The following is a 27,235-nucleotide window of genomic DNA, read 5'->3' as shown; positions in this document are numbered from 1 at the left end:
TAAAATTACACTTAATAATTTGATTGTAATGAACTGGAAGAAGTCAAGTTGCTGTTTTTTGGTCATTGGAAAACAAATTGTTTTACCAGACTTTTTTTGAGTTTTACTTTTAAAATTCTTTTTCTAAAGAATATTCCTCCTTTTCTTTTAGGTAAGTAATAATGAAGCACTTAAGATAGATTATTTTAACATTGCTAATGCACAAGGTTTCGTAGTTTTTATTTAAAATCCTTTTTCCTACCATAAAAATTGATCAGTAAAAGTTTTGTGTAATTTAAACTTAGAATAAGTAGATTTGCTATGACATTATTTGGAATTTGAACTAATGTAAAATTGGGATAATGTAAAATATCTATAATAATTGATTTAATGCATAGGAATAATTTACTTAAACTCTAACTGAGAAAAAATCCATAACGTTTAATTTAGAAACAGAAGAAGAAGCAATAATAATTCGCCATTTTTTTTAATCCTATTAAAAGCAAACGATGCAAACGACTTTCAAACTAAGAGAGTTAATATTTTTCCTTTTTCTTAGAAATAATATTTTATAAATTGCCACAAACATAGATACATAATTTCATTTAAATGCAATAAACTCTGTAAGTTCATAGCTCATTATAAATAATATTATTTAAAAACTATATAAATAAATAGCTTAGAATATTATTGTAATTTCTATTTAGAGTAAATCAAAGCCAATATCAAATAAAAATTATTTCCTTTTACTTGCGTTACGATCACGATTTTTTACTTGACAGTTTCTTTGTGAATGATTAAATTGATGTTCTCTATTGCATTTAAGCAATTTTATCACGGATCATTTGTGCTAATCATTACGAAATAGCCATTCAGTAAAGTACTCACATGGATCATTGCTGTCTTGGTCATCTCTTTTCCTTTTATTGCTATTGTTTTCCTCCAGAGGATTAGGAATACCGAGAATACCATTAATAGAATAGGACGGCCTTTGGTCTGGGTGAGAGTTCACGATGACTGTTGATGTCATTTGTGGACTTGGACTATTAGAACTGGATGTCACAACGTGTTTCGCTTTTTCGGCAGCTTTGTTGCGAACAATCCTATTGACAGAAATAAAGCTTAGTTTTATTTATGAATTAAGCAACAAGCATAAACAGTGCAATAGTAATAATCACTGAATTTCTATAATAATAGCTGAATGAAAACCGATACATCGGTATTTTTTTAATTATCACATTAACAAGAAGCATGTAAAAAAGTTGTATATATATTTCTTTTTCTTAAGAAATTAATTTTTATTTTTCCAAATTTAGTGAAGATATTTAAGAAAGAATTTTACTTCCGTATTTTTACTTTCAAAACTGACAAAAACACTTTTTGTTAAAAAAAAATCTTCTAATACTTTTCGAAAGTAGGTCTCTTAGTAGTCTTTTTTTCTCCCATTTTAGCGCTCCTAGTACCCTTGACACTTTGCATGTTTTAAACTTATAATGTAGGTACACATAGTTTACCTTAATATATTTTGTGTTTGAATTTATAAGTGTTAAAGCTATAGGCTAGTAAAATACAGCCTTTACTGTAAAGCTTCGAAGCATTTTTTAAAAATTTTATACATGTATATGTATATCATATAAATTATGAGATTTGTCTTAATCCTTTTTAAAAAAAATATCAGAAGTTAGCTTAAACTATTAAAATTTATCTTATGTTATTGAAACGCCTTGAACCATAATAACGTACAAACAATGTAAAAAAAGGTTTCTCTAAATTAGGCAAAAATTTGTCAAAAGTTCTCAGGAACAAATATACTCGAATTCGAAAACTCTATGTAATCGAAATTGAAACAGCATGCTGCACTCATTTTGAGCAAAATGCATAATCTCAAAAGTGATGTGGAAGGAGAATGTGAGAGAGATGTTTGTTGGCTGACAGCAAGATTAGAACCAAGGACCTCTAACCACCGCAGTTGTACATTGCAGTCAAAGAAGAGTTAAGAAGCTTTATATTGTGCTCACTGCAATGGCACATTATGACATATTAATTTCTAATTTCGATGATACTAAGGATTGCAATTTAGTAAAATATGATGTCAATAGCTTAGTCTGAAGATCGGTAATTTTAATTTCATTTTTTGCTTTATTATCTTAAAGACTTGAAAGCTAATGAAATGCATGTCATGATGGATGTATCACTGCGGTGACACAGTTAAAGCTTCCTAACTTTCCCTAGATTGAGGTGTACAGCTATGATGATTCAAGCATCATACTCCAAACTCGGAGGCTTTTGATTCGAATCCCGCTGTTAGCCAATGAACATTTCTCTCACATATTTCTGCCTTCACATCACTCTTGAGATTATGCAGTTTGCTCAAAAATGAGTACATGCTGTTTTAGTTTTCACTACATGTGGTTTTCAAATTCGAATGTACTTGTTTTGGAACCATTTTGACACTTTTTTGCTCACTTTTGAGAGATCCTTTCTTTTTACAGTGATTGCAACAGCAAACGTGGAAGTATAACATTATTAAACTTGAATACACTATAAAAAAAATATTTTGTAGAAAAAAAAATTCACTTTAACGCTTTTGAAGATGGTAGTAGAATCTTTGATCACAAACTTACGATTTAAATTTTTTTTGCTTTTTTTTGTTTCTTTTTTTTGTTCACTGAATGTTAAAAATATGGTAATGTCGCTTGAGTAAATATTTTATACATAATTTTTTTTCCCAATAAAATTTTCATAATTTTTGTAAAAAGTAAAAACAATTTAGTCTAATAAGCTAGTTTGTAAAGACACGCTAAATTAAATTTAGCGTCAAAAAGTAGGTATAGATTTTGTAATTTATTCTTTTGAAAAAAAAAAATTTAAATGAGCAAGCTGAAGATAGACTAAATTACATCATTTCGCATTAAAAAAAAAGAAAGAAAAAAAAAATACATTGAATGCTAGAAGTAATTCGTCTCAGTTTTTTTTTTCTGGATACAAGCCAGGGCTTCTACAAGCAAGGTCGTTAATTACAAAAGGAAAGTGAGAACAAAATGAAAACTTACCTGTTAATGGAACTGACTGAGGGAATATTATCTTGATCGCATATCCCATCGGCCAGGAGTCTGTCCCTGATTTCCCACGCAAACATTGTAGGATTTTGCTTTTTATAATTGGCAATAGCATCTACGACTTTGGGAGTAGCAACCTTTGGCTTACTACCACCTATCACACCTGGTTTTATTGAACCAGTTTCATAGTACCTTGAAGAAAATTTTCATGAATTAACTTAATAAAACGAAAGATGTATTGTAATTTAAAAGTCTTACATGATTTTTCAAAGTAATTTATAATATTTAAATTAAATAACATTCTCTAGTAAAGTAAGTACTTGGTTAAATAGAAATTAATAAAAGAAAAAATGAAAAGTGAGAGCTAGTAGTAGAATATACAGTGTAATAATCTAGAAGCATAAACTGTACAATTCCATTTTCATTTATATATTTAAAAAAATGAATCTACAATTATTATAATTATTATTATAATTATTATTATTATTTATATTAATTGATATGTACCTTCGGTTTTTCATTAATTGATAATATCATGCAAAACTTTATGCACTGTATGCATGTATAATGTACAGTGCGTAAAAAAAGAAGATAAAGAAACAGATCACTCTGAATAACTTTTGATCTATTGATCGGATGTTCACGTCCTAGGACTCAATCTTAATAGTCTAAATAGATGACTTCAAATTTGCTACTTAATTAGTGCCGACGATGTTTTAAGCTATGAAGTCATACACAAAAACGTACTTTTTCTAAATGAATATGCTTTTTTTCGACGGATTTGGATTTCTGATCCAAAAAATAGGGGGGGGGGGTTGCCGCAATCTGGAAAACAATTTTCTAATAGTTTACTCAGGAGATCGGACTATTTGTTATAGCGGACCCATAATAATATATAATTTTACTTTCTGAGTATTTTTAAGCGAATCGTTTGTGCGAAGTTTGTATTTTGCCTTTTAAAATTGACATCGAAATTTACTTTTTACGAGAAAGTATGGAATTTTTTATCCAGTTTCCATAAAAACTATAAGTCTAGAGTCCTTTATTTAAAAAAAAAGAAAAAGCTAAATCTAAAAAAATAGCATAAGAAACTGAAAAAAAAAATCAACTTTAAAATGAAAAATGCATGACAAATCCTAGGAAACCAATTGAAAATTATTATTGTATTATTGTATTGAAAATCTTGAACAAATCTTAAATTAAAAGTATTTAAAAATTAAAGTTATTTTTTAGTTTTTAATTAGATATAGTTGAGTATAAATTAGTGTTTTTAAATTCTGGACAAATACTGCTCATACATTACTCATTTATAGTGATAGTATAACTTAGTTGCAACAAGTTTTTGGTAGGGTATACACCTCGTAGGGTATACATCTATAATGAATAAAAAACAATCAGTTTTTTTTATTCATTAATTTATTGCTATTTTACTAATGATTTCCATTTTATTTGTATAAGTCATGCACTATATACTGATTACAGACTAATGAAATTTACATGGCAGTTTTTTTAAAAAAATCTTTTGCTATGGGTAGTAGTTTTAGGAATAATACATTTATACATTTTGCTGAATAAAATATATAGAGAAATAAATGCTTCGAGTTTTTATTTAATTTGATTAATTAGTTAATATAGTTTATACTAAAAAAAACTACGACATCCATTTTGCAGTTACTTGGAAGTGGAAGAGTATGTTTTCGTTTGACACACTGCCTGCAAGTATATTCTATTTTAATTACAGTCGAAGATGCCAGACAGAAAAATTAAGTTAGTGTTTGAAATCAAAGGAATATTATGTTTCCTCTTACGTGAAGTCGCGGTAAGTTTCAAAGATTTCTTATTTTTTTATTTTCAAATCTTGGAGTAAACTTCTGGTGAAAGAAGCATCTAAGCCAATTTGTCTTCCCTACAGTTTTATTTGCAGTCGTCTGTAGCGACAAGTTCCGCGACTGTTTTTTAGATTCGCTACGCTTTTTTCCCTTCTCTCACGTCAGACGAATTACCAACATGGATTTCAAATGGAATATCAAGAAATAGGACTAAACAGAAAATAAAATTAAAAAAAAAAAAAAAAAAAAAAAAAAAACTAGCCTATTTGCGTTTAAAATAAGGTACTCTTCTCGTATACGAATTACAGAAAATGAAAAGCAAATTTGATGATAAAACCATCTGTTTGTTAGAAAAATTAAATTTACCTTGAGTAAAAAATAATTTAGTTAGATAATAGTGGGCTGCAGCATTTTACAAACATTTCTACGATCAAAAGATAACTATTATAATAGAGTGATATTTTCAATATATTTTTTCTTCTTATTCTGCATAAAATCAATTGATTTAAGAAGCGCAATCAAAAGCAAAAATATTTTTTGCAGGTTTGATGGTATCTCAGAAATGTTTTGATTTTTACAGCATTCTGAAACGTGGTAATATTCGCTTTTTTCACAAGCATTTTCCATCACTTGTGCTGTGATTTTCTTTGAAATGGCATAATACTCTATGAAATATGGCAAAAAACTTTATTTGCTACCGTTTCGTACGATTTCGAACGTCTCACAAGAATCAAAACGCAGAAATTTTTCAGAAATTATCTATGAACATGGAAAGGGAAGAATGGTATATATCCATGAAAGCTGGTCCGTGAAAAACCTTACGGGCGTACAGAAAGGGTTTTTCCATAGTATCGCTCATTTTCACTGTGTAATAACTCTCATAAAGAGTTAATTTTTCACATTTTAGATTTGCCAAAACTTAGTAATCTTCAAAATAGTTATTTTTCCTCCTTTGTCTTCATATGTTAAAGTTAGATTAGATTATCGAAGTTACGGAGTGAGCCTGTTTTTGACGATTTCGAACGTCTCTTTCTTTGCAAGCAAAATTAAGTAAATCTTCAACCCTTTATGTTTCCGTAATATATATTTGTGGTCCCCTTCCCCACCATTGTTTTATTTTATAAAACAATGGGGGGATTTTTATTTTATATTTTATAACCGTTGTTGAACAGTCGACCCAATGTTTTGGGTTTACGACTACTGATGTTCAACTCCGTAGATTTGTAATTTTGAACCAATCCAGAAGACAAGGAAACTCCTGGATCAGTACCCCCGGAGGTATGATTTGTTATGGGAACATGGAGGACTTTGAGACTCGACAGATTTAACGTCAGCATTTACTACACGGGGAGTCTTCGGCCGGCGAGGATCGATCCCACTTGGACATGGGCCCAGTGTCCTACCAACCAGGCTATCCCAGCCCATTATTCCGAATTTGACTATTTTTGTAATTTACATGTGATTTTTGAAGATGAAGGGATTTTTGATTATGTATATCACGTAAGCATTACTCATATCCCACGTCGCATATTCATTCAATTATTAAAATAGTGACTATTTGATCTGATATTTGTGCTAAAGAAGTTTTTAGCAAGACCAATTTAGTAGCAAGCATCTTTCTATTCATCAGATCTAATTATAATTACAATTAGATCAGAAATTTGTTTTCAAATTTTTAACATTTCAATTGAATGAAAAAAAAAGAAGGAAAAAAGGAATTAGAAGTATTGCTTCCTTCATCTCTGCCTAGAGCACTAGATCTGTCTCATTAGTTCCGCATTTCGTTTTCTGCTTCCTCACCTGTTGTTTGGTGTCAGGCTTTTCTTTTGATGGATGAGCTCTCACTTTAAAAAAAAACTCCTTTCATCATTTCACCCCTAACACTTCTCCTTCATTTTACAAGCAGTTCTGAACATTTTTATTAAGAAAACTTTTTTCATTAAATATCTCTGCTAATTCTAGATGTTTTCATCGTATATTACAGCTAATGCATGTGAATATGCCTAAACGAATTGTGCTTAAAATTAAAAAGTTATGTTTGTAATAATTTTTTTAAACTAAGTTAATAAAATGCTGAATTAGATTATTTTTCAACTTTCATTTTAATATTTTACTTCAATGTATACAAGTATTTTTATGCGATTCCCCAAAGCATTATGTTGCATAGCATGTTAAGGGTATATTTTTAAACAATGCCTGATTTGTTCCATATTTCTCTTAAATCTGGCTAAAATAAGCTTATAATTTATGGAATATTTTAGTTTCTTATGAACCTATTCTACTAATTATTTCACATAATTTACCCATTTTGTTGCTCATTTCTTAAATGTTTTAACTGATTTACAATAAATAATGTCACGAGAGGAATTTTTTATTTAAATTTTTATTTAATCAGTCTTATGAAATGAGTAGTGAGAGTTCTTGAAATTTACCTGCCAAGTATTTTGGAGACACAACCGTGCGAGACCCTAAGTTGTCGACTGATATCACATGGTCTAACACCTTGATGAGCTAATTCAACTATCCTTTGTCTTACCATGTCTGGTAATGGTCGGCCATTTACAAATACTCCACCTAATTGATTAACACCCCCATGACCTAAAACGAAAGAAAGAAAGAAAAGAAAACAGTCAATAACATAAAACTTTCAGGAACAAGACGACTTGTGTGATGAGAGGTAATTTGTATTTCTGAAGGAAAAGGAAATAAAAATCATACTCATTAAATTGAGAGCATTAGAAGCAAAATTGCCAGATTGTAGTGCGGAAATTAGAAAATATTGTTTAAAAAAAATCCAAAAGGGCTGTCTTTTTTAAAAAAAATAAAAATAAATGTTAGAAATTTAGGGTGAAAGTGTTATGAAAAATTGTTAATCAGTAGTATAAAAACATTTTGTATTTTTCAAACTTTTTTTTACATTAAATTATATATAAGTTAAACTCGCTAACAGTCAATGAAAGAAGTAACATATGCAATAACATATGCAAACTACATGAACAATATGCTAAGAGCAATATGAATAGTAATATATGTATTGAAAGCATAATATAAAAAAAATATTTGCGAACAATGTGTTTAAAAAAAAATTATGAAAACTTTAAGATATAAAAAATTTGTTCTATTTTAGTGTAAATAGCTTAAAAGTTATTATTTGCTCTTAAGTTATTATGTTCTTTAAACATCATAGTTTTTAACAGCTATTTTTAGTTGAGGTTTAAAAAAAAATAAAGAAGTGCAATGCAAAAGAGATTGATTAAAACAACTGTAAATCCATTTTAAGTTTCCCGAAAAAATTGTTATTAGTGAATGTTTCCATGTAGTAAATACCAAATACCATATACCTAAACAACAAGTAAGTAAAAGGTCCGTCACCAGAGGAAATAATAATAATAAAAATAATAATCCATATAACTTACTGGAGGATTGTGATTCTGAAGAATTCGACCTTCCCATTTTGGGTTGAATATTTTCTACTCCAGGATTCGATTCCAGATCCAAGGAAGTCAAATAATTAATATTGCTTGAATCTGAAATGAACCCTCAATAAGTGTCATATGTAATAATAATTTTTATAGAACTTCATTTTTAATACATTTAATTGTTTTATGTTTACTCTTAATTTGAATTGAAAATATTTTATTGCAAATTACTGGTGTTAAAAAATTATTAAATTGTTTCATTTTACGATAGAAAAATGTTTAAATGTAAGATGTATCGATATGAGAAATAGCCATTTTAAAAATTAAAAATATTGTTTCCTTGTAAAACACGATATATTTTTTTAATATAAATATTTCTTTGCTGTGAAAAATTCTATAAAATGTAATTAATTTCGTGGTGCTATTTTGCTTAAATAGTTTTCAAAATTTTTTTTGTTTACGATTCATTTTATCACTTTCCTTTATTTATCTATAAATCTTAGGTGTACTTAATTTTTTTTTCTTTCAAAAAACGTTATTCTAGTCTGTGTAAACTATTTATGTGCATTAGTTTAACCTTAAATTACAACTGAAGTAGCATTAATAGTGTCACTTTAAAAGAAAAAAAATATGTGATTTCAATTCCATAATATTCAGAATATATTCTAATATATTAAACAAATAACAGAAGTTACAAATTAAGCATAGTAGGAAATGTATTGCCATTATAGAATTTTATTGTTGGTGTTTTACTCGGATACAAACTCATTGTATTTCCTTGTCTTTGCGAATGATGAATTTAAAAAAAAACTTATTTCCAGATATAATTGGATTAAAATAACAATGTATTTAATAATCATGAAAATTTAATAATCAAACTCTAAAATATTCATGGCAATAAGCGTGATGAAAAATATCTAAATTTAAGTAGAACACTTGTAGCAATTTACGTAACGAAAAAAGCATACACGAAAAAAAAAAAAGGAAAAAAATTCGATTTCAAAAGGAGAAAGTCCATTATTTTAATCACCTGTACCTTTAAGTATGACAATCACTTTTACTTAAAGATCACGTTAACCACATAATTTCATTGTCATATACTCTAAAACGGGTTTTCGTGAGTTTTGGGATAGAAAGACTTAATCATTCAGTAGTATTTTTAACACTACTGAACTCTACTTTGAACTCTACTTTGCTTTAATTTAACTGTTTAGGGTTGTGAATGTAATGAAATTGCTAAATAGTTTACCATTATAATGGTAAATAGTTTACCATTTGTGCAACTGTTTGTTTTCAATAAATTGTATCATATAAAAAATTTTTTTTAAAACTTTGCTGTTGAAATTGTAGAGGTAAAAATTTAAATACTACATGAAATAAAATTTATTTACAATATAAAACTATCTCCCTTACATTTCATATAAAATTTGTAAGAGTCAAATTGGATTACTCGCAATTTAAAAAGAAAAATCATGCTTCAAACTTTGGGAAAACATGCTATTTGTATTTAAAAATACTTTAAAAGTTGATTCTTTTTTACATAACAGTGACTGCGGCAGTGTTCAAACGTTGGCATCAAAAATCATCTTTGTAGATGAACGTAAGCTTTTTTTCTTATCACATAAACTTAACCTAACTATTTATGAGAGGGGGAACAAAACCAAACGGTTAGTTGTAAGAAAAAAAATTCTTCTTTTTTATCATTCAAAAATAAAAAAGAACCAATTCTTAACAAGTCATCCACTTGTAATTGATATATATTTTTATGGATACAAACATCATCCTTTCTGGTAGCTTTAATTCTGATCTTTCAACGTCAATTTTGACATTTAAAATTTTTGAAGTTGTAACTATGAGAGGAATTTCTGTTTTTATACACATATAACATAAGTAAATCAGAAATTTTTACAACAGTATTATTCAACATTTCAAAGCTGAAACGCCACTTATTTCAACCCTTATTAAATGTTTTTATAGTGTTATATTAGAATGACTTTAAAAAAAAAATTAAAAGAAAATAAAAAGTACAAGCACATTCATTCCCGCCCTCATAATTCAGTTTTCCAAGAATCAATCAGAAGATTCTCGCATCGCTTCACTGATTTTATTTGTTATCAACGAATGTGGAAGGAATGAAAAAGAGAATGTTCCCCGAATTCTTATATAACTGGTGCAATGTGGATCTCAGCAAGAAGAGGCGTGTCTGTATAGGCTACCACGTAATTCAAAGTTTAATATTTTTAGTTAGAAATATTTCTGTGCAAGTCTTTTACATGCCCATAGTTTGTTTTTTACTTTCTATGAAATATTGTTGAAAATGAAAAAGTAAGTCTGGGAAAAAGAGTGAGGATCGAATTAACTTTTTTATTTTGCGCTTGACAATTTCCACTCGAATTAATAATCGAAATCTGAACTAAATTTTTCTAGTGAAATTTGTTTATTATGCCGTTAGTTAGAAGCAAGTATTGGCTTATAAAATATTTTTTATTATCACTTGGAGAAAATAATTAAAAAATAATCTAATTTAAGTGTCACTATGATTTTAAAAGTTTAGATTTTACGGAAAATCTAAACTTTTATGGATCTAATAACCGGATCTTCAGATTCTAAAACTCAATCTCTATGGTTTGAGGGGGTGACCTCAAATATGCTAATTAGATAGTGCAGACGATATTTTAAGTTCCGAAATCAGGCACACAAATTTACTTTCTCTGAATAAACATACCTTTTTTTTCCTCAATATACTCGGATTTCTGATTCTCAAAATATATGGGGTAGCCGCAATCTGGGCGATTATAAAATTCGTTTATACAAAAAAAATTCCATGCGAAAAAAAGAACTTTTACTAACGATTTATTATATTATTTAAGAATGGCCCCAAAACTTTTTAAATTATAAGGTATAAAATTTTTGCATCATTTTAAAGAATGTAATTTTATATACCAGAATAGAAAATTTGGGCAAAATCGGTCGAATAGTTCTTGAGTAATAAAATTTTAAATATTTGACTTTTTTCGCAGCTTTGTAACTTAAAATATCGTCCTCACTAACTAATTAGCATATTTGAGGTCACGTCTTTGAATTACTAAGATTGAGTCCTAGAATGCGTATATCCGATTATTAGATCAAAAGTTATTCAGGGTTGTCCGATTTTACTTTGCATACAGCACATTGAGTTTGGCAAAAAATTCCAGTGTTATTTTTAAAAAAGTCAAGGCTAACCAAAAAAATATATAAATAAAATGATTACTTTTAAAGAAAATCATGCGATAATTTAAATATCATTCAAGTGTTAATATCATCATGCGTTAGATTAAAATGTATAAAATTTCAGCAATACAGTTATTTTTCAGTTATTGAGTTCTTCAGTCTCTATTATAAATTTAGTAGTTCAGCGTGTCAAACATTTTATTCAATTTTCTTAATTTTAATTATCAAGGAACTCTATAAATTAACTCCTAATTAACTCAATTGTTAAAATTCTCACCTAAATAAAAAAGGGAAATGATTTTTTATTAATTAATTTTAGGTGAATCTTTAGTATTGTAAAATTCCAGATCATTTAAATTTCGCCAAAAATAAATGTTTAAAAAAACACTGTATAAAATTATCGATTGTTGCAGTAAAAGATTCAGGATTATTGATATACCACATCATTCAAGTTTTCAATAACGTTGAAAGAAATTTTTCTTCCCTTTTTTCAATAGACTAAAATAGATTTTTTTTAAATTTAAATTATAACTGTGTTTAGATTTTACCTAAAACTAAGTTAGAAAAATTTATAAATAAAATCTAGTAAAAAAGGATACATTGTCTTAATACGATTTTGAAATAAGTTGGTGAAAAAACCATTAGATCTCAAAATTTATTTTGATATGCAAATGGTTTTAAATTATTCTCTTTAAGCATCTATAAAATTTTAAATTTCCGAGTGAATCTAGTTATCACAAAAAGAATGACTGTTTAAAAGATCTTTAAATTGCAAAAGCTCTTTAAGAATAAATCTATAATCTCGTATTTAAACATTTTGCTAGAATTTTTAAAAGAAAAATTTAATTGCACGTACTTTAATTTTTCTCCTCTTGATTGTTTCTATCAACATGATACTAAATGAATATAACTGTAGTTTACTTACGTTTGGACTTTTACTCAGAGGCCCATTGACTTAGCTTCAGTTTTCGAACTTCAATTCTTAATATACTCTTTTTAAAAAAAAATTTTTTAATATTAAAGCTTCTTTATTTAAATTAACTTCTTTATTTAAATTTACTAACAGCAAGGCGTTCTTTACAAAATAGGTTGCAATTTAACTAACATTTATAATTTTCAATGACTTCTAAAATACCATACTAACTGAATACATAATTAAAAACGATTTAGTAGCATTAATTAAAACTTCCATAGTTAATGGATAAAATGCAACTAAAAGCGAATTTCATATTTAAAAAAAAAAAAAAATCAAATATAATTTTCTCCCACTGTGAGATGTTATACCAAGAATAGGAAATAACATTAGTTTTAAATTTTGAGTACTTGGGTATTTTATTTTACTATAAAAAATATTTTCATTTTACTTTTATTAGTTTAGTAGTACGCATATACCAATTAATATATTGTCCTCAAAAAAGTTTAAATAAAATATGTGAAACATTCATAAAATTATTCGCAATTTAAACAAAATTTTGTTTAAATAGGATCAATAATTATTTGCCCGGAGTCACATAAAACAATTTCAATAACTTACTTTTACACGAGTAACAGTCCATCATAGATGTGTTTTGACGAAACGAAGTTCTTAAATCCATCGGTCCTATAACGGACCGATAGTTTATATCCATATAATTTCTAAAATTCGGCATCATGTAATCCCGAAAGAATAACTTGGCAATTTCAAAATATTTTCCTTAACGTTGCGATTTACACAATCCTTTAATGAGCAACATTCTATCATAACACGCTCCAACATTTCACATTTTCGCAGCATTACATTTAAAGGTGAGGCATAAATCCCGTTGAATTCGCGAAGTGCACATCTTTCTGCGTTGCGGGGTTTACAACTGAGTCTATAAATTTCGTTAGCGATATTCTGGGGTGAAAAGATAGGGAGGAGTTGGCAGCTACCTACCCCCGTCATGTGATTCCCTTTTTCAATAGCTCTTTCTCTCCCATTGCTTTTTGGCATTTGTTAAAATCCAATCATATAGTAGATGGACTCAGATACAAAAAAAGAAATAGATTCGATAAAAAACACTTAAAATATTAGATATGTAATTAAATTTTTTACAAGATGGAAAAAACAACAAAACATTTTATATATATTTTTATGGTAATTATATTGTAAAGAACACTATTTATGCTAATATTTATTCCAGAACAGGCTTAAATTGAAAATTTATAAAACAGTTATTAGGACCATATTAATTATGGTAGCGAAATTTGGACTTTTACGTGTAATGATGAAAATAACTTGATAATATTTGGAAGAAAAGTTTTAAGAAGAATTTTGATACCGATTCAATTAAGCCATTCACAGTGGACGATTGTAAGCGACAGTGAATTTAGCCGTTTAGTTAAAAAAAAAAAAAAGAAAAAGAAAAAAAGAAACATTATTTGATTCATAAAATCAAAATATTTGCAATGTTATGCCATATAAAAGGAATGAATGAAACTAATGCTTTAAGAAAAAATCTCAATTTGAAACCTTTCAACTCATAACCAGGAGGAATACTCAAAAAAGAGTTAGTTAGATGACGTCATAAAAGATTTAACCACTAGGAAAATTTCAATCTGAAGATTTCAGGCTAAGAACAAAAGGGTTTGGAATAACATTGTTCAAGTTGGCTGTGGCGCCATAAAATAACAAGAAGAAAGAGCATTTTAATGAAAAAACATTTCATCTAACTCCAATGTTTTTGTTTCTAAAATAATGTTTATATTGTATTTATAACTGTAATTGTTAATGTTAACACTCTTTATTGAAGCATATGAACAAATCATTTATTCACTAGAGCGATTGAAATCAAAACGTGATTTAATAAACTCGTTAGCAATGGAGCGAAGAATTTTAAGTTATAACGTAATGAATTTAGAATCATAAAAACATAAAACTTGAATATCAGAAAGTTATTTACCTTCTTAATTATAATTTGACAATGATATAATTAGTTATATGCATGAAGCAAAAGTAAATTTTTAACATATTATACCTTTATTTCTTTAACGCGGAATTTTTATTAAACTATTTTTCATACTTTTTCTCCTTATTTTGAATTAATTTAGGTCAAAACAAGGGGAAAATATTATATTCATGATTTTAATAATTTACGGTTATGAAATACAGCAGTAACACCGGTGTCTTTTTCCGGGTTAAAGGAAATATCTTCCAAACACGGATCTTCTCCATTCACTAATTTTTCAAATTCGCTCTTATTTGCAGTTATTTAGATCAAATAGAGACAGTTATTCATCATTTAAATTTCTTTAATTTACAAAATCAGTTAGTGATAAATTTCTGCATAAGAATGAAAAAAAAAAAAAATTCAAACTACTATTTTTGGATTTTATATTTTAGTACAAAATGTAATTCCGATAATCTAATAGATTTATTTCAGTAACTATAAGACTTCTTTTATACTTAAAAAATAGCGAAGTATGTTTTTGCTAGTTGTTAGAGCGTCAGATAAAAAAAAAAAAAAAAAATATATATATATATATATATATATATATATATATATATATATATATATATATATATATATATATATATATATATATATATATATATATATATATATATATATATATATATATATATATATATTTGTGTATATAAGGGTCACGGGTGTCCAATCTGCGTCAAAAGTTAAACTCTAAACTTATCACTTTTTTAAGAATGTCACTTGAGATTTTCTTCCTCTTAAATCTGCAATTGAGGCTATAGTTAGAATGTATTTTCTTATTGATGATGACTTTTTAAAATGTAAACGAAGTAAATATGAAACATGAACATATCAAGTCATTTATTTGGATTTTTTCCTCAATAAAAGAAGCGTCAATGATAAGCCACTTCAACGCATCATTTCATAACTGAATAAAGTTTGTCCATCAAGTGTATGGTAAGGACGTACAACAGACGGTTTTGTTCCCCTTGGCAGTCAACAAAATTTTACATTCCCTTTTGTAAATCGAAATCTCACCTCTCTTTCGATGTATAACCTCTACTAGAAAGAGTTTTAAAGAGCTCACTCTTTTGTTGTTAACTTCCCCTGATACATAATGAAAGGGAGTCGAGTGGTGGGCTTTTGTGTGTTAGTCCTTTTTGAAAGCTTTCATGTTTTTGATAGCTTCAACTAAATTCTCAAGTCATTTATCGCCGTTTGAACACTCAAGCAGGGTTACAATCTGATTTACAATAGAGGATTTGACTTTGCGCCAATTTTACACCCAACTAGTCAAAAAAACTATTTATATTTTCTGGAGACACTTTTCTTCTTCATTTATTTCATTGATGAACCATAAAGCTATAAGCATAAATTTTTGATCATAAGACCAGTTCAAATCATTAATGTTATCATTCTCTAAGGGTTACTAATACAAATTTATAAAAAACATCAAATTTTGTTAAAAGAAGAAGTTTTATCTTGCTATTTGAGGTTTAAAGTGCGCTTGAAATATTGTATTGTAAGATTGTAGGATTAAAATTACAATATTACGTTTTAATACTTATCCAGTGTAAATCAAATTTGAACTTGTGCTAATATTATACCCAACTAATTAAAAACTATGTATATTTCCTGGAGGCAATTACTTTAATAAACCGATGAATCATGGATTTCATGGGTATGAGCATAGGTTTTTGTTATTACATTTTCTGAAAAGAAAAACTTTTGACTCGTTGCTTGAAGTTTCAAACATGGTTTAAATTTTTAACAAGTTCGTTCAGGTTAAAATTAAAAATTGAAATACTAGTATAAAATATTTTTCGTTGTTTTAAGAAACGGTATTAAGATTGATTTAATTTTTAAATTCATATTTAAAAGTAACACAAAATATATATTTTTTTCTTTAGAATTCCTTTTATGTCTTGAAATAAATAGCTCAGGGATTGTAGTCAAAAATGAACTCTGATTTCTAAAGTTGAAAAGAGTGTTTACAAAGTACATTAAAACAATGAATTTTTGTAACTTTTTTTTAGTCTTATAATTTAGTAATTGCCTTTTTAATACAGCTTTAAAAATTTTCGCATTAAATGCTTATAGCTGATTTTTGTGAAAGTCAAGTGATCAATTTAAAAAAACTTATAATTTTAGATATAATATATAAAGAAAAAATATTAAAATAAAATTTATACTCAAGACTAGAGCACTTTTATACATTTATCAATAATTAAAAAAAAAAAATTAGAATACATATTTTTTTTAAAATTTTTAAAAGAGTTTGAGAGAAACTGAAGTGTTAAATTTGAAAATAGAAAGCTACTTACTTATTAAAAAAATAAAATAAGAAAGTTTTAACATTTTATTTTTTAGATTTGTTACAAATTAAAATTCTACGTTACACATAAAATATTTTAAAAAGGAAGCTTTTTCGCCAATTCTAGGGCAACCAACACGCGAGTTGTCGTAAAGATGGCTTTGGAAAGGTTGACTATTGTGATATGTGATTTATGCGTTTCAGGGAGTGTTCTTGCTACCTTTCTCTTTGAATCTGAATATTTCTCTTCCCCTCTTTTTTTCCGATTGTCACATTTCCAGCATATTTTCATAGATCAAGTATACCCTCAAAACCAATTTTACGAAAAATAATAAAGGAATAGGGTTTAAAAATTATATGAATTATACTTCTGTTTTTTGAAACGAATGTATACCATAACAATTCGAAACATTTCAAATACTTAGGAAGTGTCAAATATAATAACAAAAATTTCAAACTTCATGTCAACAGAAGAATTTTAAAACTTTAATTCTAACTATTAAAGTTAGGTATGAAAAAAAAATTGAGAAATATTTTAAAGGGGAAAATGTTTTATAAACTTATCATACTGTTGTTATAGCTCTGATACTCACAAACAACACATTAAATGTAACCTTTTAAAGAAACGAAAAAACAAGCAAACAGAATGATAACATATAACAGGAACAATATCAATAGAAAAGATTAAGGCCGACGCAATGCTTCCTAATTTTAAAGCATAGGAAAAGTTTGCCTTCATCTATTCTAAAAGAAATATTTCGTTACTAGCTGTGAAATATTTTGGTTTATCTTTATCGATTTCTGTAGTACAACAATAAATAAGTCAAAGGATAAGTGAATCAAATGTAATAAATATAAAGAACATTATATCTTGAACTGAAGACACCATTAATAGTGAGCTGTAATAGTATCGTTTTTTACTTTTCAATTTTAAAAAATATTTCTGAATAAAATAATTAAAAACGGCACTTTTTAGCGCTATGTATTTTTTGGAGTTAATACCAAATAAATTATACCAAATTTGAAGCAAATTTTAATATGTTTCCAAATGAACATTTAAATGCATAACATTTTTTGCTGGATAACAGCTTTAAGCAAAAGAAAAAATCCTATTAATGGGTAAAAATTGCCTTTTTTTAATAATAATGATTATGTAAGTTAACGCTCCTAATGAGTTAGATGATTTATTTTTTTATCTAGAATCGCAATCCATTTTATGAATTTTATCAAACTTCAGGATACGCATAATTAGTTATTGTATTCATACATCTTTTTTTATTTAAATTTGTAAAACTTTTTATATTAATCTTTTGATACTTTTTCCGGCTATAAACGGTAACGGTGCATTGATTTCTTTTTTTTTTTATTTATTTAGAAATAAATATTATTGTTTTTTAAAAAAATTATCCCAAAAGTACATAAATATCATTTTTACACAAAAAATGTATTTTCAACTAAAAAATTGGATAAATTTTTATAATGAAAGAGAAAAAGAAAAAGCATTTTTCGATTTAAATTTCAGTATAAAAACTCGGGTAAAAATTTTAAAATAATAATAATTTCGTGAATCTTAATTAAAAATAAAGAAAGCAAACAGAAGAGTTTGACCGATATTACTTTACGATTACCGTGGTTAAAGTCCTTTTTTTTTTTACCCAGAATTTGTTTTCAGCCAGGTACCTTTCTTGGTACTAATCCCCCTCCCCTCGATGTTGGCAAAAGTTAAAAGTTATAATTTCATTCAGAAAATGAATGGGAATTTTTTAATTCAGATTTTGTAGAAAAATTTTGTCAAAAATTTCAAAAGAATGTGTAATAATCTTATGAAACTTAAATTGCCTTTTTTTGAATACCATTTTTTCAGTCTCTTGAACCCTTTTAAATTATTTGATAGTAATTGTTTAAGGAGCAGAAAGTTTTAATTGTTTTTAACAAAACTTTTGAAAGTTGGTGTCCACGCGGACAGGGCGTAAATGGATTAAGCCATTTACTCTCAAAACTCCTGAAAAATAGATTTTCTATGGAAACAAACTTTGTTGAATAGGGATTTTCTTATTCATTGACAGTAAAAAGGAATAGCCACTCTGACATGCATTGTAAAGAGGCAGACGGTAGGAGCAGTAAATACCAGAAGGGAGGGAAGTAAAAATGCCCCAGCTCATTCACAGAAAAGTTTTTGGAAGCAAGATCGTTTTCAAAAGATGAAAGTCAACTGCAGTTAATAAAAGGGTTTTGAAAGTAGGAAATTACATTTAGGAAAAATACATGTAAATTTTTTTTGGGGGGACCGGTTTAAGTTGTAAATCGCATTTTCAGAAAAGGAGAATATTCTTTTTCATGATACTAAGCATATTCAAGTTATCTATTTTAAATTTTAGACGCAAGGGTTTAACTGTATAATTACTGCAATTAATTTGCAATTTTTTTTTCTGTAAATGCACTGTAAATAAATGCATTTAACTAAATGGGACAACAAATTATACCAAATCTGTGGAAAAGCACTGAAATAAAGGTATATAGGTTTAAATTGAGGAAGTTGCTTGTTGGTTACTTTTTATACAAGTTTTCAAAATTCACTCAGGAAAAATATTTTTTATTATGAAAGAAAATGCTAGTTTAAGCTGGGTAATTGGATAGATCGAAAGAGTTAAGTGAAGTAATTTAGATATATAATGAAACTCAAATTTTTATTCAATCGATTTTTATTCTTCTTTTTTAAATTTTTTTTTCTTTCTTTAATAAACATGCATACGTACTTAAATCTACGAAAAATTGGTGAAATGGGGGATAATTCAGTAAGAGGTAAAAATAGATTAACTATTTTCTGCCTTCAAAAAAAAATTTTTTTTCTCCCAATGTTAAGTTTTACTGTGGTTGAATGTGTGTAAATTATTAATTGTGCGCCCTTTGTAAAGTCATAGAATGTGAATTTGTGAAGCATTTAAGCGTGACGTCGCGTTCGTTACGGTGAGCGAGTAGTGTATCTATTTTAATGTTTTCCCTATTGGCGATCAAATGGAGCGCAGCCATTTGACCCTTACTCTCTCTTTAGATTATATTTCTTCTCATTTTTTAGAAAAAGTGTACTGAAAAAAAAAATTACATAGCTGAATGTTTTGTCATAAGTTTTTTAATAATAATTGAAAAAGCAGTTAAATGGTGTGTTTTTACTCTTTAGATAAAGCCTCTACTAGTTGGGAGAAACCCCCCCCCCCAAAAAAAAAAACAAGATATGTTTGCAGTTTTTGGGTTATTTAATCCAATGTTGCACTGTTGTTGTTGTTTTTTGTAAGATTCGCTAATCCACTTTGAATTAAAATTTGCTTCTTCATGTAAATTGTTTCTTTGAATTATAATTGCTTCCTCATCTAAATTGTGGATTTTCCCAGCATTCCAATCTTTGAATTTTCAGTTTGAGGAAGATTTTTCTACACAAGAATGGTAGAGAAATGTGCAAAACTCCATTTTTGTATGGTACCTTTTTATTCCTTAATAAACAAAGGTTTAGATTCAGCAACAACCGATGAGCTTACATATTTGATGGGCGACAACATTAGTACAAGTATTGCTTTTTGCTGCACAGACGTGTACTGTTATTCCCGCCCATTAAAAATATAGAAACTATTTATAATTTGACAGGGAAAAATTCAGTTCTATGCATATGACAAACATAATATAGTTTTAAGCTCAGAACGTAGCCATTTTTTTAGAGTGTCAATTTTCTTTCATTATACTCTTCAATTAAAGCTCTTGTTCCTGTGTACTTTCTTATTAAAGATGTCAATTTCAGTTCTCGATAATTTAAGTTAAAGGGATCCACCTTGAATTATAATCTCTTAATCTAAAATGTTTCTTCAAAATATGGATTGATATCCTTTTCCAATGATGAAATTTCCAGTATGAGAAAGATTCCTCTGCTCAAGAATAAGCAGTGCAATATGTAAAATCACGATTCTGTGCTATAGTTTTACTCCTTTAGAAAATTCTGTAAGCAATGACTTATTCTCAACAACAGAAGAGCTTATATATATTTGAATGGCGTTAACAATAGTACAAGTATTGCTTTTTTGCTGTATAGACGTGTACTGTTATTCCGCCCATCAAAAATATAGCAACAATTTAGAATCTATTTGTTGTCCATTCCATGCAATTCATCCATTCATGGCAAAATATTTTTCTTACGACTTCAAGAAACTAATTCCTAATCTGAAGGTGTAAAACTCTTATACTCGGAACAGTTATTTTCATATGTGGCTAAAACAAAACTGCGATTTTTCAAAATTTTGCTGGGTGGATGTGAAGTACACAAATTTGTTTCCAGTTTATTGCCTGTGGATTACGATACAACTTGGTATTGACAGCTTTTATTATTCAAATTAAATTCACGAAACAGTAAAAAGTAATATTCACTAAATGCTGTGCAACTTTTCAGAAATGTAAAATTTATTTTTAGCGTAGTCACGTTTTTCAAACTTGAAAATAAACTTCAGTAAATAATTAAATATTATCGTTACTATAAATATATATATTTTTTATATTTTCCCCTTACTTAGATAAATACTGTTGATACATACAGTTTTTTATTACGCTAACATAGTTCAGCTCTGATTTGCGCTGTAATAAACAATATTGAATAACAACAATAAACAATGTTGAATTCTGTAATAAACAACTTTAAAAAGAGAGAAAAATGCTTTGTTTGAATTATTAGTGCTCTCGGCATAAAAGTTAAACACTACAGGCATAAATTATGTTATTTCAACGTTGTTGAGATAAGGTTGATAAGGTTTGTAGGTTCATTGCCTTTGAATTAAAGATATTGCCTTAGAATGACAGTATAAGTGTTGAGATATTCATTTTAAAAAGCAAAATCTAGTTTTTTGGGACCATTCAAAAAGGCAATCTATTCGAAATGTAAAATCTATTTCAGTTTGGGATTTCCCGCAATTAATTTTCAACACCAAAATGTAGTAGCTAAGATCTTACCCTTGAAATACTAATTATAAAATTGCTCCGTCTTCCAACTCATGAATTTTCATCCATTGAAATAATCTAAATATATAAATCGGCAACTGCTCATTGGATCTGTCAAAGTCCTCATTTTGAATAACAATTGAAGAAAAGGCCAATATAAGCACTTTTTTTTTTTTCAATCTCCCGTGGCTACCGCCTCTAAATTACGGGGGCCATGATAATAACACCGAACTACCTGTCTTACGCGCCAACGCTTTCCTAGAACATGACCAACTCCCTCTACAACTTCTGCAACTTTCATTAAGTTGGTGGGGGTGGAAGAATTTTTTTTTTCGCTGTTATTTCTGCAAGGCTTTTTCCCTTTCCTTACTTTTTTGTTAGCGTTTCATTATCCCCCTCGGCAGACGCATTTCTTCGAAAATGAAATTTAGTTTTTCATATTCTGGATTCAATTTTTCATTTCTTTATATTTTATTTCGAGACATACATATTTATATGAGAGGAATTTTTTCCCCATAGATTTTTAATGCCATTTTTTCCCCTTCTTCAAAAGAAAACTATTTATTCGCTTTGGCGCCTCCGCAATGTCCTACTTACCCTGAAGGGCAAGATAAGTTACGATTTCTTCTTTCAGATGAAAGATATTTAAAGTTAAAAAATATATATATATAAAGGGGAGGGGGAGAGAAGTTATTCATTCTTTCAATAAAAAACTATTTATTGAATTTATATCTTAAGATATATTATAATGATTTAAGTTCTGACAATGTTTAGAGTTCTTTTTTATTAGTTTTTTATCATAAAGAAAAATTGGTATTTTTTTTGCACTGCAAAAAATTCCGGATTAAACTACGGTAAAAAGTATCGGCACTCAGGGACTGGTACTTTACCGTAATTTGATCCGGAATTTTTTAAAGTGGTGCATCGAAATTGCACGTTCCTGGAGCTATAAAATAATATAGAAAACATTTATAAAAGAACCCACATTCCATGTATCCATAGTTTAATCTTAATGATAATAACACCGAAAATAACTTAAAAAAATGCTTGTTATCATATAAAATTTAGCAAATTTTTCCCCAAACTATTAAATGTAAGAAGTCAGTGAAAGATAATTAACAGGCTTATTTTGTTTCTGATAACACGCTACAGTCTTATAAATTTTATTTCAGCATCTCTATTGCGATAAATTTGAATTGCCTATAAAATTAAATACTATGTTAGAAAAATATTGATTTCAGTTGTATTAATTGTTTATTGTTTTGCAATTTTATCGTAGAATTATGTAATATGAAATGGGAATTAATTGCAATTCTTCATATTTGAAGTTCTTAACGTGGGCCTTGGTTCTAGCGAAAAATTCGGAACACATAATGTTTGATTTTAATTTAGATCTCTTAAAAATGTTTATTTGTAAGAAGCCGAAAAAATAAAATAAATAAATGAATGTGGAGACTTATTTTATATCAATGACAATCCAGGTATTTTCATTTTAATACGGATATTGACGTTATCCTATAACAATTAAAAGCTTTAAAATATCTTTAAAATAGCAAGAATATTATAAATACTGGTTTGTTTGTTTTTAATATAGTTTCCAAATAAAGTTTCCATACTAAAACTTACAGTACTATTTTAACGGACTTCACATTTTCTCCACTTTCAACAAAATACAAAATTTATTTTACACAAAATCTTTCTACTTTAAGATTTATGATTCACTCACTGTCTTACATTAAACTCTTTAAATGGAATAGTACTGTGTATCTGATATTAAAAATATCAGCAATTTTCGTTTAAGGTTCAGAAAAATAAAATCCCTAAATTGTAATTTGTAAAAAATTTCAAAATTTGATTAAATTTTTTCAAAACTAAACAATGGTTATGCATTGAATTCATTAATCTGACGCAACTTAAAATTATGTGTTATTTCGAAAATGTAGGAGTCGAAATCGGAAACCTTTTAATACAATTACCAGAGTTTAGTTACTAGTTTAGTTACTAGTTACTAGAAAATGCAATTCGAACAATGCTTACAACGTTCGAATTGCAGTTCACAAGATGTGTACCATACTTTTAATTACTACTTGGTACAAATCTGAAATTTAAGAAACTTAATAAATAAAGTAAAAAAATTAAATAAATAAATTTAATAAAAATGCGTGTGATTATTATATTTGTTACCTTTTGCGAATTATTTGTTTCCATACTTGTTCCTTTTGTGATCATTAATAATTGGAAATTAGAAATGAATTTCAAAAGAGATATCAATACTATTTCGAATTTAAATTGATTAAACCTATTTTTTTTTATCTCAACTCAAAATCTTAACTCTGATTAGCTGGAATTAAATTAAGCTCAAACTTTTAACTATCAGAATTACCTGACTTAAACTGACATAAAAATAAATAAATAAATGTATAATTAAGAATGTAATAGTTAAGTATTCATTTTCTAAAATTCTCATTTAACTGAATCTACAAAACACGCTTAAAAAATTTAATATGGAGTTCAATAAGTAAATTATTTTAAAATAACATTCTAATTTTCATAAAAATCATTGATCCGAATTTACTATTTTCAACTACGCATAGATATTTTTTCTGTTATATAAAGCAATCACAGAATAACGGTATTTTTTTTTCAAACAAAAACTACTAAAAAATGAACGAATGAACTATAACATGATTTATTGTTTATACAACTTGTTGGGATATGGGTATCTCATTATTTCGAGCTTCCTATTGTTTTGAAGGATACAACACCAACAAAATTTAATAAATAAATCATATGATCGTTTTGTTTTCCACCAGACGTATATCAGTTTATTTATTATTATTTATTCTCTCCTGTATTAACTAGGTCAAACATTTTAGTTAAGGTAACAGATCTGTTACCTTATATATATATATATATATATATATATATATATATATATATATATATATATATATATATATATATATATATATATATATATATATATATATATATATATATATATATATATTATATAAATTTATTAAAAAGATTAAGTGTAAAAAGAAAACTTTTTTTTTAATGTAAGGAAATATTTTTGGAATAAAATCTAATAATCAAACTAATTAAAAACTTCGGTGTGAAAAAGTCGGGTGGAATTATTATTAAAAAGTGTTCTTTGATTATAGTTATTAATGTTAATAGGGTCAACTTAATTTTCCCTTACTTTCTATTTGAAAGATCAATTGCTCTTACATTTTATAGTTTGGAGATATAATATTTTTAGATTATATTAAAGAGTTGTTAAAATAAAATATTTCTGTATGCATCTAAAAATCAGCTAAGCATATTCCATACAAACATGTAACACAACGCTCTGTAAAAACCAATAAATATTCAATGGAATATATTAAATTAAATGAACGGTCTAAAAAATGAATTGCAATTTATTATTTATAAAAGGAATTCGTCAAAATAGACCTCAAAATTAACTTGGGAAATAAAGCCTCTTTTTATAACTAATCAAATATTAGAGAAACACAACAATTTAAGAAAAATTAAAATCTAAACTAAAGAATTAAAATAAAATAACAATATTAATATTTCAAAACAAAATGGCTCAAGATGCCTTAATCAATAATTAATATGTTAAATTATGCATTTAATTTGAGTAAGATGCATATATCAGAAAGTTATTTATCAGTATGGGATTGATAACAAAATTCTAAAAATCGATAAATAAACTTAATTGGTGAAAATATATTTTTAATGCAAAACAAAACAGTTTTGTGCATTAGATTTACACAGATCTTGGTTTTTCTCCTAACTCCGGATGCTAAGGTTTATTTTGCAAATATCACTGATGCATTTTAAAGGATGTACGGCTGAACATTAAAGATTTCGAACGAGTTTTGTTGAGGTGGACTAGCACTCATCCGATGTTTTTAAAAGTTATGTTGGGGCCATTTTTGTGGTGAAAAAGGCCGTCTTGACCTGGTAGTATGGGACGGAAGTACGATCAAAAAAGCTTTTTTCGCTCAGAAAACTGCCGGAGCAGAACCATTAAAGATGGGTTTTTTTCTGGTTAAATCACAAACCAAGACGAACATTCACCCCCGTTCCATGTCGCGGTATCTGTCAACTGTACTGTCCATCGTCTGCCATTAACCCGTCTTATTATTAGCAATTATTTATTTTTTTATTCTTATTTCTGAGCAAAATAGAATTTTTTTTCTCTAATAATTGACTGAAGTATTTTAAATCGGTAACAAGAAATTTCACAAACAAGACAAAGATATTTAGTGGCAGTATACATTTAAAAAAGAAGTATATGTCTTATAGTAAATGTAGAAAAAAAAAACAATCATTTTAATGTTATAAATAGAATGTGTTTAAATATTTAAAAGTTTTGCTATTTGCATTAAGTTAAAAGAACAAGTAAATGAATAATCAAGCTTTTTTTGACTTAAACAAAAGCCATCAGTACAATAGTAATAAGTAAAACAAACTGACGCAATATTCTGGCTGTTCAAAATGCATGGAAGCAGTCAAATAAATATCTCGAGATATATACATGGGATTAAAATTCTACAACATCATGCGTGAAATTAAAAAAAAAAAACGTATTCAAGGACACCAAAATCTCACCAACTTAGGAGAGGGGTCGAGTTTGGTGTCATTAGATTTTTCGAAATATAAAACAAGTATATTTTTATTTTTTGATCTCACATGCTCGTGATATCTCTATTTTAAATAATTTTCATTTTGAAATTACAGCGCCATCTGTAAACCGAAATGTAACAACTTGTTTATCAAATCGGGTTATTTCCCCCCTCCCTTGAAATTCTAACTCTGCGATTAAAAAAATCAACTTCTTATTTAAGATTTTGAAGTTGACTCCTATCCTCTTCAGGGGGGGGGGGGGGGAGTTGGATAGTAGAGTTTGATAACTTGGATTGCATAGTTTGGATATTAGACACGCTTATTCTTAGGATATTTGATTAGGATTAGGATCGTTTTCACACATTTTGAAAAACACTAAACAGTGTTACCTGAAAAAAACTTGCTAATAAATTGACGAAAATATTTTATTTTTAAAAATATTTTTTAAATATTACATATTTAGTGCAACATATTAACTGCCAAAGTACTTAAATAAAATATAAATTAGGTTCAAGAACTTAAAGAAAATATGATTCTAAGTTCTTAATGAATTGCAAACGAGTTTAATTTGAACGATATAGAAAAAAATAGGAGCATTTTATCTGAGAAAGTGGGTTTTAAGAAAGGCGTTAAAAACGTGATTTATTCTCTTGATAACTGTTAAGCGTGATCTAGCCCTCCCTAAATTGGTAGTTTCCTTCTATTTACTTTTATAGGTGGTGATGTGGAGCGTGGTTAGAATACAGAAATATTACCGTTTTTCTCACTTCTAAAGTACCAAGCTTATGCTCTTAACAAATTTAACTTATGAAAGGGAATATATAATTTATGAGTTCGGCGTTTTATGACTCAAGAATCAAAC

At 27.5% G+C, this 27,235-nt stretch overlaps 1 protein-coding gene across 6 annotated transcripts in view; it reads right to left on the bottom strand.

The window, feature by feature from the left end:
• LOC107444558 (uncharacterized) overlaps positions 1 to 27,235 on the bottom strand; it is a 92,553-nt gene that overhangs the window by 29,907 nt on the left and 35,411 nt on the right. For 2 of the 6 annotated variants that reach the window (XM_071179728.2, XM_016058722.4), the window contains exons 3-6: positions 8,284 to 8,394; positions 7,300 to 7,465; positions 3,033 to 3,230; positions 868 to 1,082 (exon numbers count right to left, since the gene is read on the bottom strand). In XM_071179728.2, coding sequence (XP_071035829.1) covers positions 868 to 1,082; positions 3,033 to 3,230; positions 7,300 to 7,465; positions 8,284 to 8,394 — 690 coding nt within the window. Of the gene's footprint in view, positions 1 to 867; positions 1,083 to 3,032; positions 3,231 to 7,299; positions 7,466 to 8,283; positions 8,395 to 13,030; positions 13,430 to 27,235 lie in introns of those variants that run through there. The other 4 variants (XM_016058721.5, XM_016058723.5, XM_071179729.2 and 1 more) reach the window with 4 other exon arrangements.

This window comes from Parasteatoda tepidariorum, chromosome 1 (assembly GCF_982258835.1).
Source record: "Parasteatoda tepidariorum strain Cologne lab strain chromosome 1, Ptep-v5.0, whole genome shotgun sequence".
Lineage (NCBI taxonomy): Eukaryota > Metazoa > Arthropoda > Arachnida > Araneae > Theridiidae > Parasteatoda > Parasteatoda tepidariorum.
This window is presented reverse-complemented; position numbering and strand designations above follow the sequence as displayed.